The 15,865-nt window shown below is 44.0% G+C and overlaps 1 protein-coding gene across 4 annotated transcripts in view; it reads left to right on the top strand.

The window, feature by feature from the left end:
- Nucleotides 1–11,142, top strand: part of cgnb (cingulin b) — an 84,996-nt gene extending 73,854 nt beyond the window's left edge. For 3 of the 4 annotated variants that reach the window (XM_067975967.1, XM_067975968.1, XM_067975966.1), the window contains exon 22: nucleotides 3,532–11,142. In XM_067975967.1, the coding sequence (XP_067832068.1) occupies nucleotides 3,532–3,667 (136 nt within the window). In that variant the 3' untranslated portion in view covers nucleotides 3,668–11,142. Of the gene's footprint in view, nucleotides 1–1,293; nucleotides 1,331–3,531 lie in introns of all 4 variants that reach the window. The other variant, XM_067975969.1, reaches the window with a different exon arrangement.
- The last annotated feature ends 4,723 nt before the right edge of the window (nucleotides 11,143–15,865 follow it).

Genomic DNA, 15,865 nt, shown 5'->3' with positions numbered 1-15,865 from the left:
TATTCTTTCTTTATTCCTCTAACGGGTTGCAGTTGGAACGGGAGGCCTGGTCCCAACCGATGCAGCTCCCTTGAGATCGAATGAATGTTGCCTGGCAGCAACTTGCCCTCTTTAAGATGGGTCCCAGGAAATCTCGAGCAGGGACTCATGACCCACCTTTTCTTCTCTCTCTTTCCTCTCTTTCCCCCCCCCCCCACCCCCCCCCCCTCAAAATCCTGGTTTACATGGTGCAGTCGCTCCCACTGGAACCTGGAGATTCACGATTCTCATTGCTAAAAGGGGAGCGACTTCAGCTGTGTGGTTTTACTTTTAAATTGATACTCTGAAGGGACATCGCCTGCCTAGGGTAACTAGGGATGAGCAATAAATCTGGCATTGCCAGATCCTGAGAATCTTTTTTTTTTCAAGAAGGGTTTAATTTTTCCCTGTAGGTAGCAGCTGATCTGTGCCTTCTGCAGCAGCACATCAGGCTGAAGCAGCAATACAGCTGCACCACCTGCAAGTGCCGTCATCTCCTCGTAATCGCAGTTTAAAGGAAAGTGCTGGGTGTTGTTTTTTTTCCCTCCCCCCAGCGTTGAATAAAGGAACGTTTGTCTCTCCAATATTACTCCCTGCTCTCCCGAAGACACTTGTCGCATGCTGGAGTACAGTTTCCACAGCTGCAAATAGCCTTCCAGCACCTCATCCAAGTGACCATTCTCCAGACATGAGTGTTGGCGGGCTATTTAACCGCAGAGGGCGTCACAATCCTGTCGCTCACAGCCCGCACACGTGCACTTTCCAGCAGGGGTCATTGGAGAATAAGAAAGGGTTCCTCGCCCCGTGTCTCCAGCTCAACGGAACTTTAGGTAGTTGTACCACCCTGGCAGAGATTATCTCACTTACCACAAACCAGGGATTGACCCTGTGACTTTCTGGTCTGTGCACCTAGTTACACAGTGACTTTATCAATGAGCTGTCATGGGTGTTATGAAGTATCTAGTGGGCTTTGAATTAAAATATGCCAGGGTCCCCTCAAGATGATGAGGGCTTGTTTATTTACTTTTACAATGGGTAGAAATTTCTATAATCTTTCCCAGTTTATGACTGGCTATGATACAGATCACCCATGATCTAATTGGAATGGCGGAACAGGCTCAAAGGGCTGAGCGGCCTTCTCCTATTGCTATGAAAAATAAATCAACTTGTCGCCCATTTCTAGTTTAAGAGCTGCCGTGGGGACACCGGCTCTTATTCCGGCACATCAAACAAAGTTTAAACTCTCTTCACCCCACCGCCTGTTTCTTTCCCCAGGCAGCTCCACTATAAACGAGAAGCAGACTGAGCCGGTGTAAGTTTTTGTTTTAAATCCGTTTCACGTGGATCCGTGCTGCGGCTCCTTGCACGAACTGACCCTCAAGCTTCCAACAATAGTGCTATTTGCGCCTCCATAGATCACTGCTCTGTCCACTGCTTTAAAAACTGTTAACAAGAATTTAGTAAGCTTACCTGGCTGCTGTCGGGTAACCGGTTACTGTTTGCTTGCCCTTTACTCTTTAAACTTGATAGAGATGCTTTCAAGTATGTGATTTCTCCTCATTTGCATGTCCCACTGAAACCAGAATGGTAATCTTTCTGTGCGTTAAGATTTTGGGGAAAGCACCCAATACGCATGAAATGTTAAATCGTTTGGTTTTGTAACTGGTTACGGCCAGACTAATGTGTTAACGGGATTAGTGAAAGCCCTGTGGCATGGCATTCACTTAATAGCATGTTGTTGTTATTTCAAAGAAACACGTCCAGCTACAAAATGAATTTTGACCGATGGTATTTCTAAATATAGTTAGTGATACTAGCACCGAAGACTAGCGGTCTCTGTTGAAACTTGCGTGCATCTAGGCAATTTGGTGTGTTGACTACTCCCATAACACAGGCAAGGGGACTTCATTTATGCTGCAGCTCGCTGAAGCCCATCTTTAAACATTTGACCTATTTAAAGCCTTATTGAAATATGTAACGTACATTTTCCCCTGTTTGACGCAGGACTTTCAAAAGGGAATTGGATAAATACTGGAGGAGGATAGCTCTTTCAAGGAGCAGCACAGGCACAATGGGCCAAATGGCCTCCTGTGCTGTATGATGGGACAAAAACACTACTTTTGTCCACTAATGCAGACTCTAGATGTTTGAACTGGAAAATATTCCACCCCCCCCCAGCACAAACTTGCTGCACGGAATTAATGTAATTTTAAAAGCTTTTAATGAGTATGGTGTTAAGCCACTGTTGGGTCCAGGAGTCCATTCAGAAGGAGAACTTGCATTCATACAGTGCCATTCACATACTCAGGACATCCCAAAGTGCTTCACAGTCAGTGACTTACTTACGAAATGCAGTCTCATGTCTTATAGGCAAATGCTGCAGCTAATTTGTACACAGCAAGATCCCACAAACGGCATTGAGATAAATGGCCAGTTAATCTGTTTTATATTGGTGGTATTGGTTGAGCGATAAATATTGTCCAGGAGCTCCCCTGCTCCTCTTTGAATAGTGTTCTCGAATCATCAACAGCCACTTTCGCAGGCAGACAGGGCCACAGTTTAATATCTCATCCGGAACACTGCACCTCCAACAGTGCAGCACACCCTCTGTACCGCACTGGGAGTGCCAGCCGAGATTATGTGCTGAAGTCCCTGGAGCGGGGCTTGAACCCACGACCTTCTGACTTGGAAGGTTTTTAGAATGTTCATATTAAATAGCATGGATAGACCTGGTATTTCTGAAGTACGAGTTCATTGGTTAAAAACAGTCCATTTGCAAGTGATGGGAAGAATTTAATGTGAAGAACATTCAACATTTGGAATGGGTGTGGGGTAGTGAAAGCCCAGTGTGATGATCTGACAGAGCTCAAGATATTTCCACCCCCCCAACCCCCATTAAGTTCAGGAAGGATATTTTGGCCTTGGAGGGGATGCAGCGCAGACCCGCCAGAATTATATCTGGGCTAAAGGGGTTAAATTACGAGGACAGGTTGCACAGACTAGGCTTATATTCCCTCGAGTGCAGAACATTAAGGGGTGATCTAATTGATATGTTTAAGATGATTAAAGGATTTGATAGGGTCGATAGAGAGAAACTATTTCCTCTGGTGGGGGGAGTCCAGAACAAGGGGGCAGAACCTTAAAATTAGAGCCAGGCCGTTCAGGGGTGATGTCAGGAAGCACTTCTTCACACAAAGGGGAGTGGAAATCTGGAACACTCTTTCCCCAAAAAAGCTGTTGAGGCTGGGGGGTCAATTGAAAATTTCAGTACTGAGATTTGATAGATTTTTGTTTGGCATGGAGATTAAGGGTTACGGAACCAAGGAGGGTAAAGGGAGTTGAGATACAGATCAGCCATGATCTAATTGAATGGCGGAACAGGCTAGAGGGGCTGAATGGCCTTCCCTACGTTCCCCAGATAGATGGCTCCGGTGCGCCGAATGACCTCCCGTCGCATCCTGTGAAAATGCCGTTGACCGTAACTGCCCTCCCACCTTTGTGTTCACTCCACAGGCGCAAGAACGCACGTACCAATGTGGGCCTACGGGACGACGACCTGAGCACGGATGACGAGTTCGACAGCGCGTACGACCCTTCTTCCATCACCTCGCTAATAACGGAAAGCCAGCTGCAGACGAGCTCCTGTTAGGCCGGCCGTTTTGGACAAGGGGCTTTCACCAGATCACTCTGCCCCTCTCTCTTTTAAGACTGGTCTGTGTAGAAAGAAATAACTTGTGTAAAACTGCATCCTTTGCTGATTTTCTTTCAACTCTCTATCTTTGTCAGTGGAAAGTCGGCATTTTTTTAAATGATGTGTATATACAAAGCTTGTATGGTGCCTATAGAAGCCACTTTTAGTCATACGATTTGCTATAATATATTTACTTATCATGACAGCTACTTTTGATAAGAATATTGCATTTTGTACAGTTTATATTGCAGTTTCTATCATTTCTATCCCACTGGGAGGTCAAGAAGGTCCAGCATTTAGTCGGCACTGTGTCACACCTAGAAAGCACCCCTAAATCGTATGGGAAAGTGACCTCTGCACCCATTTCCTCCCCTTTTCCCCCACCCCACAAAATGGCCATATTGAGATTGAAACGCTCCTTTTAGGGGAAAGCCAGATTGTGAGCTTGTGGTTATCTCTGGGCGTGATGAGGCCACATACAATGTGAGACCTGATTATTGACGTATCCCGTCCCTACATCACAACAGTGACTGCATTTCAAGATTGACTGTAAAGCGCTTTGGGACGTCTTGAGGTCATGAAAAGCGCTATGTAAATGCAAGCCTTCCTTTCTATGACTGTGTGTCACACATCTACTTGTTTGGGTCTATGCTGGCATGACTCAATCTTCTGCTCACTCGATCGGAGGCCAATTTTACAAATGTGCGTCTCGACTTCGAATTGGAAATTGAATGGGGTAAAGGAAATTGCATTTAGAAGAACATTTAGAATAGGGTGTCTTAGTTAAGAGATTAGATTAAAAATAGAATCTAAATACTGAAAATAGAGAAGGGGGAAGAAAGATGAGGTAAGCAACCATATTAATTTAAACATTTGTTCTAATAGTTTAGGATACATAATACAGATACTCATGATGCTAAAGTGAATTTATTACTGTAATATGTTTGTTTCAGCGTCGCAGTGCGAAAGCTGAATTTTTAATGAAGTGCAGGGACGTGAATTTCCCTGGACCTGTCAGCATTCAATGTTTAAGCAACTTTCTATTGCGTATAAGTGATAAATCCTCAACAGTGGCCGTTCCTAGCATTATGAAATGGGCAGTCTAATGTACAGTGCAGAGTCGGACCCATGTTTTGCCATCTCCACCCTCTTCCCAAACTGGAAGGGGAGGCGAGGATGCTCAAAACTGACTTTGAGGTTTGTCAGCTCAATCCCCGGTCTGTTGCAAAAGAGGGAAAACCAGCGAGGGCTCCCATTCCTGATCTCTATCCAGCTGGCAAATGTGCATGAGTAGTTGATGAGAAAGGATTGTATTAGTCAGTGCCTTCAGGAAGAAATTTTGTGGGTGGGGAGGGAGAGAATCTACTGATTTGAGATCCAGGAGCTTTTTGTGGGGTGTAAAGAGCCCATTTTACAAATCTGCAGACACGTTGATCTAAATCAGACAGATCAATGAATTAACACGGACTGTATTAAAATGGGGTGCTAAATCTGATTCCCCTATCGTTGTGGGAATCTCAGCCAGTTTTGCGTGTGAGTGGGGGGGTGGAGGGCAGGACAGTAGATATGTGTGAGCTGAGCCGAGCCAAATTCCCTTTCTCATCAGTAATTATCTGGTATCATGTGAGGTGACTTAAGCTCACTGGCAGAACACAGTGAAAGAAACTAAATTCAAAGGGTTTGATGCCTAGCAAAGAAATATTTTCAGCTAGTGTTGAAGGAATGTAAATGATGTAACTGTAAGTGGGACCATTTATTATCTGGTGACGTAGGTTGATGCTTGGTGTGACTGCCGGCACTTTGCTACCCTGCGTTCATGCTGACGAACATCACTCCGATGAGGGAGTGCCTTTCGAAACATTCAGAGCAGCTTTTCTAAGAATCCGGGCAGCAGAGCGGTGTGGAATCCGTCAAGTCCCGTGTAGGAGGTGTACATAGAACATATTACAACAGTAAAGAAATGGGTATTCTTCATGTGTGAACCTTGACAGTGGGGGTCGGTGTACTGTTGGCCAAATGCAGTGTCTAATCCTGTCCTCGCCCAGTGTCCATACATGTGCATTTCCACTAAGGGCTCGATAGCAATGCAGAGCAGGAAAGCTTACCATTTATTTCCCCCTCTTCCCACAGGCACTCCTGCCAATTGCAATACCCCTGTTATCGAACCATACGGCTCAGAAGGCGGCCATTCGGCCCCACATGCTTGTGCCGGCTCTTTGAAAGAGCTATCCAAGTAGTCCACTCGCCCTGCTCTTTCCTGATAGCATTTCAAATTTTTCCTTTTCAAGTGTTTACCCAATTCCCTTTTTGAATCTGCTTCCACCACCCTTTCAGGCAGTGCATTCCAGATCATAACTCGCTGTGTAATAGAATTCCTCCTCATCTCCCCTCTGGTTCTTTTGCCAATTATCTTAAGTCTTTGTCCACTGGCAACCGACCCTCCAGGCAGTGGAAACAGTTTCTCCTCATTCACTTTATCGAAACCGTTCATAATTTTGTACACCTCTAATAAACCTCCCCTTAACTTTCTCTGCTCTAAGGAGAACAACCTGTCTCTCCACATAACTGAAGTAATGTTGCCTCAACTGAGAGGAGCTAACCCAGCACAGGTTGAGAATAATTCCTGGGATATCCCCAATTAGGGCACTGGCTCTTGGATTTTCCGTACAGCTTGGCGAAGAGGGACTGAAATGTAGGTTGAGGCTTTTATGAATGTACTTTATTAATAGATACTATATTGTAAAACAGGATCGTTCCAAAGCATCACAGATGCCTTAGCTGTTTAATATTGAGTGTCCAGGAGAGCTATGCTGAAGCAGAGCCCTGCAATCTCTGGTGGAGACAAACAGTGAGAGCAGCTATGGTCAGTGTGCAGCCAGCCCCGACTGGACCAGTTGTGAACCCATGTTTTGTGCCGTTTCCAACAGTCGCTGCGATACTTTCAGGTATTTCAGGCAATGGGACAAGAGGACTCGGCGTGAGGGACAAATTTAGGACAGAGGTCAGCATACATTTATTTGCACAGGTTGTCAGTCAGCTATGGCTCAGTGGATAGCACTCACGTCTGTCAGGTTCAAGACTTACTCCAGGGACTTGAGCACATAATCCAGACTGATGGAAAAGACCCCATGGCACTATAGGAAGAAGAGCAGGGGAGTTCTCCCTGGTGCCCTGGTCAATATTTATCCCTCAAACAACATAGCTAAAAAACAGATTATCTGGTCATTATCACATTGCTGTTTGTGGGATCTTGCTGTGTGCAAATTGGCTGCCGCGTTTCCTACATTACAACAGTGACTGTACTTCAAAAAGTACTTAATTGGCTGAAAAGCACTTTGGCACATCCTGAGGTCATGAAAGGCGCTAGAGAAATGCAAGTCTTTTTCTTTAAGTGTGACTGAGGCCAGATACTGGACTCTTAAGAAACAACTAGACGCTGTAATGGGGTGACTGTAGGGTTGGGATGTTGGAATGATAAGAAATGGGCTCCTCCTTTATCCAAACCAATCTCGGATTCCCCGAAAAGACACAATCAGCGGCCACAGGTTTCACCTTCTTTGTATAGCAAGCATGGTACTGGTTGAGTGGGAGTATTGTGTGTCTGTCACTGAGACCACACCATCAAATAGTTAGAAAGAATTATGAGGTGCTGGCAGATCATAGGTATTTGTGTATGAGAGGCAGGATCAGAACTGTCAACTTGCCTGGAGTAGCTTACGTTATCCAGCTTCAGTGAGCTGCTTGTTCATGATGTCTTATTGTATAAATCATATTTGGCATGGTGCAAGTTTGAAAAGAAAATTCTTGCCACTGTTGCAAGACAAATGTTGGTGTCTGTGCCTGTAGTCAGCTGGCTCTATTTCCTCTTCTGTGTCTGTGCCTGTATCCAATTAGACCTGGATGACTGACTGTCCTCTCCTGTACGTGGGCAACACTGCTTGCATGTTACCTATATCTGTGTCTGTGCCTGTACCCAATCCAGCTCCATGTGTCTGATGGGGATCTCTTCAAGTCATGAAAATGGAATGAATGCTCGGTGTGGCCAGATCAGTCACAGATGCTCATAGCATTTTGTAACATAATTTGTACTTGGTGAACCTTCTACCTGATAAGTGAGTCGCAGACACTCCTGGTGTGTGTACGTACAGGAAGCAGGGGTCATCTGCAGTCAAATAGCTTGCCAACACTCGCTGTGAAGTCTAACACATGAACAATAGCCATTTGGGCCAGGGACTGAAGGATAGGTGCTGCCCTTGCTGAGGGGTCTTGATGCCCTCAGGAGAGATGGAGAAAATTGGAGGGAAAACCATTTTTTCTTCTGTCTGCTACTAACTAATGATTGTTACTTGGGGATGAGTTGTGGTGTACCATTTCTGCCCTTTTATTTTTGTGCCTTAGCTGGTGTGGAAACGTTACCAATTTTTTAATTCACTCTGAAGAATACCCACCCCCACAATGGGATGCAACAAGCATGGAAGCTAACGGTGGTTTGTGCGCATCGTGAGACTGGGCAACGTGTCGGGGTGTGGATCCACGGTACAAAAGAATGAAAGTTGAGGGGGGTGGGGGGCCTTCTGCCCTGTTCATCGCCGAGCTGAGTTGGGTTGGACTGGCACAGGAGCAGAACTGGGGGAGGGGGGGAGGGGGAGAGAGAGAGAGAAGAACCAAGACACATGGGTACTAGACGGAAAGCTTTTAAGATAGACACAAGATACTTTGTATACCTTATATAATGTGTTGTGTTTCTGGGCAGAAGTGACTTTTATAGATTTAACGTGATTGCTTTTTCCAAGGTTTTAAATTTATTTGAGAGTCCATGTAGTCTTCATCAAAGCAACAAGCTTGTTGGTTCCATTTGTTTGGGCTGACCATACTAATGGGACGTTTCGGTGAATTTTTTTGCTTGTGTGAGCAGATAACTGAAGTATGGAAATATTCTGTGGTGGTTCGTCACACTTCTGGCACTGACTCCAACTCGTAGATCAAGAAAAACTGCAAATCTGAAATAAATGCTGGAAATGTACAACAATTCTGTCAGCATCTGAAAGAGGAAGGATGGGTTAAAGCTTCAGCTATCATTCTGTTCTGCTAAAGGCTGTGCCCGCAGGATAACCTGTCTTTTCTCGATACAGGTGCTGACTGACCTGATGCGTATTTCCAGCATGTTCTGTGTATTTCAGATCTCCAAAACGTTCCTGTTTTTTTTTCTTTTTCTCTGCTAAAATCTCTTCTGTAGGAATCAGTTCTGTTGGGTTTTTTTTGGTGAATTTGTGCATTTTTCTCCCGTTTTTCCCGGTTAGGCTTTTTGTGGATGCAGCGATGATTCGCAGGAGTCCAGCGCTAAAATATTTTTCCAACTCCTCTCCTTGCCAAGAAAAGCTTCTTGTTTAGTGACAGCATGAAACAAATTTTCCAAAACAGGCTTTTTGACACTTGCGTGTTTATGGAATCATCACGCAGGTATTCAGCAGTCGTGTACATGCCATAAATAACAGATTCAGCAAATCTTGCGGCCGAGCCCCTAATAAGCGTTTCACTTTAATTGAAATTTCAGTACAGTGGGAGGCTGTGGGTCCACCTTGGTTCTGCTGGTGCCAGCTTTACAATGGAGCTATCTACTGCAATCCCATTTCCCAGCCCTCTCCAACCCTTGAATGTTCTTCTTTCTGTTTAACTTAAATGCCAGGACTTACTATGCTTAATTGGCAGCTTAAAGTAATGCATTTTGTATTGCACCATCCAAATCCTGGGTGCTTTTATATAAAAAGTAATTGTCTGATTTTTAAACTGTTCTTTTAAAAAAAAATATATATATATATAATTATATGAGCTTCATCCATCTGCGCTTAAAGAAATTCATTGTGTGAAGTGTTTGAGAAATTTTGAGTGATCAGGCGCTATATAAATGCATGTTTTTTTTTCTTCCCCCTTTTTCATTTGTTTAATGTGGGACTGAGCCGTACAGACCGGGAATGTCCTCAGTTCAATCCCCGGTCTGTGTTATCGGATTTCACTAAGGGATACTCAAGTTGGCCCTCTACATCCCCTGGTTGAGGGAAGGTCAAATCGGAGCAGTGGGGTGAAGACAGGTTTGGGCCTGCACGTGATGCTCGCCACAGCCAAATAGCCAGCCAGGTTCACCCTTGCAGAGTGACCATTAAAGTGTGCCTGGCATCTGTGAAACGGTACTCTTAAGATGAGTCAACACACTAGGGAGAGAAGTGGAGATAATGGGGGAGGTGGGGAAAATCTATACCTGTTGGGTGTATTGTACAGCAATTGATCGAAATGCTGTTCATCACTAAGCTCTTTTTAAGAAAACATTTGACTTGTTGCTGATTGTTTGCCCCCACGCAGTCCACAGTGTTTAATATGGAATTTGATTAAAGGGGTGTGCACTGTTGGGGCACCCAGTGTTACTGCCTAGTGTATTACGCCTGGTCTGAAGGCATGAAGTGCAGGCATGGTACAGTCCCATGACCTTTACCCCTCTCCTCCTCACCGTGTTGCCAGTAATGGTCCAGTACTGAGTGTAGTTGGACTTCCTGATTTTTCTTTTAGGTCTCCCCCTCCCTCAAACAGGTTAAAAAGTTCAGGTGATATTAACTGCGCTCAAATCCGTGCTTCCTCAAGTCAAAAATAAAACTACCTTTCCAATTGGAAAGTTTTGGGTTTAATGGGGTATGGCAGAAAGTCGTAGCAATGTGGACACCGGGGGGCCGAATCGGAGCGGGAATGACCTGTTCGGCAAAGGTGACACAAATCCTATCGGTGGATGCCTGGAATCTTTCTATCATACGACCTCATTTCAGCTTGCAGGACACCGATTATGTTTTGAGTTTAAAGAGGTCGCACTCTAGTTTTAGAATTCATTCTTCGGAGGGGTGGGGGAGGTGTAATTATTAGGTTTAGACCCTAAAAATCAGAAGCCTTATTTTTATAGTTAGGAATTGCTGAGGCAGAGCCCCCTGTGAATTTATACTTGCCATGTGCAGCCCGGTTTGCTACCTGAGAACAAATAATTATCAATGGAAGTCCGAGAGGGAGTGAAATCACCCACATCTGAGCTATAACATCACTTGCTGTAAGTATACTATGTATATATTAAGTGTAAATAAATATACTTGTTCTGTTTCGAAGTATCTCAAAATCTTCCTCTTGCCAAAACCCTCTTTATATACATTTTATGAATCTAAAATCAAGTCAAGTAATTGTTTGAGTTAATATTAACTAAAGAGATATATACAGAATCTATATAGAGATTTATATACATATTATCTGTATAGAGGAGTGTACTGATTACCTATCGATCAATCAAGATTTGTAGCGATCAATTTTTTTCCTAAGTTGTGTAGCAACTTTTTAAACCTATTTTTTCACATTTTATATTTTTGTATATATGTTTGAAATCCAAAAGTTTAATTTGTGTGTAGGGAAATTAATAAATTTGCTTAAGATATTTACTTGCAAATTGTTTGCTGTTATATTATTTAAATTCAGTAAAATGTATTTGTGGCAGCTTGCCTCGGTTTGGTAGCCTGATTGAGAAGCCCCACTTGATACTTCAGTGCCGTACTGAGGGAGTGCTGCTTTGTTGGAGGTGCCGTCCTTTGCCATCTGCCTGATCAGATGGATGTAAAAAGATCGAAGAAGAGCTGGAAGTTCTCCCGGTGTCCTGGCCAACATTTTTCCCTCAACCAGTGCCATTAAAGAAAATTAGCTGGTGGATGATCACATCGCCAGGTTTGCCGACAAAAGTAATTCTTGCAAAGTGCTTTCGTAAATTTCAATGACATAAGGTGTTATGTAAATGCAGGAGTAATGAGGACCAGGAGGTTCTCTGGTTATCCCTGCCCTGTGCTGTATTTAATCTCAACTTCGGCTGGGGGGAGGGAAGGTTGGGCACGACAATTGCCCCTGCACTAGGGAGGGAAAACCTGCATGGTGGCAATATAGCGGTGAGTCTTGGCTGTGATGCCTCCTCCAGTTGAATAGCCTGCTCACGCAAGAGGTACCACAGGACGGCCGGGGAGGACAAAACGGGACAAAGAGGCTTCCTTAGGCAGCCGGCTAGCCCAGAGCAGCGTTACACCCCAGGCAGCGCAGGAAGAAATCTGTCGCATGGAAAGCGTCCATCTCACTGGAGAGAGAACAAACTTGTGGGTTCTCGTCCCACTCCAGAGATCTGTTTTAGTGATGTTGGTTGAGGGATAAATATTGGAGAGGACACCAGGGAGAACTCCCCTCCTCTTCTTCCAGTAGTGCCATGGGATCTTTTGCGTCTACCCGAGAGACTTGAACACATAATCTAGGCTGATACTCCCAGTGCAGTACTGAGGGAGTGATGCACTGTCTGAGGTGCCATCTTTCAGATGAGACCTTAAACCGAGGCCCCGTCTGCCCCCCTCAGGTGGACGTAAAAGATCCCATGGCACTATAGACACTACAGATAAAGTGAAAACTAGAAGGCGTAAGGCGATTTAACCCAGCATCAAAGCTGAAGGTCAGGCTAGGGTGTGTGGCCCAACTAAGAGTTCTGTATACAAATGCACAGAGTATAAGGAATAAATTAAATGAACTACAGGTTCAAATTCAAATTGGAGGGTATGACATGATAGCTATTACTGAGACATGGCTGCAGGATGATCAGGATTGGGAACTAAATATACCGGGTTATAAGGTCTACAGGAGAGATAGGGAAAATGGAAGAGGGGGAGGAGTATCCTTGGGGATTAGAGATGAAATCACTTCAATGATAAAGGAGGATATAACGAGAGGTAAGCAGCCAACAGAGACCTTATGGGTTGAATTGAGAAATAGGAAAGGATCTAAGACTATTGTGGGAGTTGTGTATCGGACCCCTGGCAACAGCTCTGAAGTGCTAGATTGTATAAATGCAGAGATTAGACAAGCGTGTAGCAAATGCATAGTGGTCTTAATGGGGGACTTTAACCTACACAATGGGAAAAGCAGACTAGCAACAGTCAGAAAGGTAGTGAATTTCTTGAGTGTGTCTGGGATAGTTTTCTACAGCAGTATGTCCGAGAGGCAACAAGGGGGCAAGCCATACTAGATTTAGTAATCAGTAATGAACCAGATTTAGTTAACGGCTTAACTGTGCGTGAACATCTATCCAATAGCGATCATAACATGATCGAGTTCAAAGGGAAAAAAGTGAATCAGCTGCTAAGATTCTAGACTTGGGTAAGGCCGACTTCAATGGGATGAGACAGATACTGTCCACAGGAAACTGGGCAAATCTGTTAATGGGTAAAACAACTGATGATCAGTGGGAAATGTTTAAAGAAACATTTAACGTGATACAGAATCGGTTTATACCCCTGAGGGGCAAGAACTCTACTTGCCAAAAAAAGCAGCCATGGACAACTAAAGAGGTAAGGGACGGTATAAGACATAAGGAAAGGGCATACAAAAAGGCAAAAAATGGCGTAGATCCTGGCGAATGGGAAAAATCAACAAAGGGACACAAAACAAATAGTAAGAGCTACAAAAAGAGAGTATGAAAAGAAACTTGCAAGGGAGATCAAAACCAATACAAAGAACTTTTATAGTTAAATTAGGAAAAAGAGGGTGGTCAGGAGCAGTGTTGGCCCCTTAAACTGAAAGTGGGGATATTGTCATTGACAATGGGGAAATGGCGGACATGTTGAACGATTACTTTGCGTCAATATTTACAGTAGAAAGAGGATAGCATGCCGGAAATCCCAAGAAAACTAATATTGAATCGGACAGGGATTCGATAAAATTAACATAAGTAAAGCAACAGTAATGAAGAAAATAATAGCACTAAAGAGTGACAAATCCCCAGGACCCAGATGGTTTCCATCCCAGGGTTTTAAAGGAAGTAGGTGAGCACATTGCAGATGCCCAAACTATAACCTTTCAAAGTTCTCTAGATTCAGGAACTGCCCCTCCAGATTGGAAAATTGCACATGTCACTCTGCTTTTTAAGAAAGGAGAGAGGGGGAAACCAGGGAATTATAGACCAGTTAGCCTAACATCTGTTATGGGGAAAATGTTGGAGTCTCTAAGGATAGGGTGACTAAACACCTCGAATTTTCAGTTAATCAGAGAGCCAGCATGGATTTGTGAAAGGTAGGTCGTGCCTGACAAACCTGATTGAATTTTTTGAAGAGGTGACTAAAGTAGTGGACGGGGGAAATGTCAATGGATGTTATTTATATGGACTTCCAGAAGGCATTTGATAAGGTCCCACATAAGAGACTGTTAGCTAAGATAGAAGCCCATGGAATCGAGGGAAAAGTACGGACTTAGGAAGTTGGCTGAGCGAAAGGCGACAGAGAGTAGGGATAATGGGTAGGTACTCACATTGGCAGGATGTGACTAGTGGAGTCCCGCAGGGATCTGTCTTGGGGCCTCAATTATTCACTATTTATTAACGACTTAGATGAGGGCATAGAAAGTCTCATCTAATTTACCCATGACACAAAGATTGGTGGCATTGTAAGCAGTGTAGATGAAAATATAAAATTACAAAGTGATATTGATAGATTAGGTGAATGGGCAAAACTGTGGCAAATGGAATTCAATGTAGACAAATGTGAGGTCATCCACTTTGGATCAAAAAAGGATAGAACATGGTACTTTCTAAATGGTAAAAAGTTTAAAAACAGTGGATATCCAAAGGGGCCTAGGGGTTCAAGTACATAGATCATTGAAGTGTCATGAACAGGTGCAGAAAATAATCAATAAGGCTAATGGAATGCTGGCCTTTATATCGAGACGACTGGAATACAAGGGGGCAGAAGTTATGCTGCAGCTATACAAAACCATGGTGAGACCGCACCTGGAGTACTGTGAGCAGTTCTGGGCACCGCACCTTCGGAAGGACATATTGGCCTTGGAGGGAGTGCAGCGTAGGTTTACTAGAATGATACCTGGACTTCAAGGGTTAAGTTACGAGGAGAGATTACACAAATTGGGGTTGTATTCTCTGGAGTTTCGAAGGTTAAGGAGTGATCTGATCGAAGTTTATAAGATATTAAGGGGAACAGATAGGGTGGATAGAGAGAAACTATTTCCACTGGTTGGGGATTTTAGGAGTAGGGGGCACAGTCCAAAAATTAGAGCCAGACCTTTCAGGAGCGAGATTAGAAAACATTTCTACGCACAAAGGGTGGTAGAAGTTTGGAACTCTCTTCCACAAACGGCAATTGATACTAGCTCAATTGCTAAATTTAAATGTGTGATAGATAGCTTTTTGTCAACCAAAGGTATTAAGGGATATGGGCCAAAGGCAGGTATATGGAGTTAGATCACAGATCAGCCATGATCTTATCAAATGGCGGAGCAGGCACGAGGGGCTGAATGGCCGACTCCTGTTCCTATATCCCTATGTTCCTATTTCAAAGAGGAGCAGGGAGTTCTCCCCGGTGTTCCGGACAATAATTATCCCTCAACCAACATCACTAAAACAGATTATCTGGTCATTAATCTCTTTAAAAACCTACCTCTTTGACCAAGCTTTCGGTCACCTGTCCTGATATCTCCTAATGCGGCTTGGTGTCACATTTTGTTTGATAATCGCTCCTTAGGACATTTTACTACGTTAACTTGCATTTATACGGGACCTCCCTGCGTGCAAAATTGGTTGCTGCGATTCACGACATTACAACACTTGAAAAGTACTTAATTGGCTGTAATGTGCTTTGGGTTTTGAGATCGTGAAAGGCGCTGTATAATTGCAAGTCTTTTTTCTTATCCTGTGATCGCGTGATTGTTGGGTTATTATAGAGCAGTGCCCGATCCCCTCCTCACTGTCATCAGGAACAAGGAGCCCTGACTGATGTTTCTTCTTCCCTGGCCTGGGGGTGTTGCGGGTAATTGTAGCATGCCTTACTGCGGCCCAAGGGTCATATCGGAACAGGGGTACGCCTTCTCGCCCCTCGAGCCTGTTCTGCCATTCAATTCGGTCGTAGGGGATCTGTATCTTAACTCCATCTACCCGCCTTGGTTCCGTCACCCTAAATACCCTTGCCTAACAAAAATCGATCAATCTCAGTTTTGAAATTTTCAATTCAGGGTGGGGACTAAACCTGAGACTTTATTGTCGACACGTGATTCGGACGAGTGTGAGAAAATAGACTTTTGTGGGAATGTCCTAAGTGATTTTTG

This window comes from Heptranchias perlo, chromosome 44 (assembly GCF_035084215.1).
Source record: "Heptranchias perlo isolate sHepPer1 chromosome 44, sHepPer1.hap1, whole genome shotgun sequence".
NCBI classification, from domain to species: domain Eukaryota; kingdom Metazoa; phylum Chordata; class Chondrichthyes; order Hexanchiformes; family Hexanchidae; genus Heptranchias; species Heptranchias perlo.
This window is presented reverse-complemented; position numbering and strand designations above follow the sequence as displayed.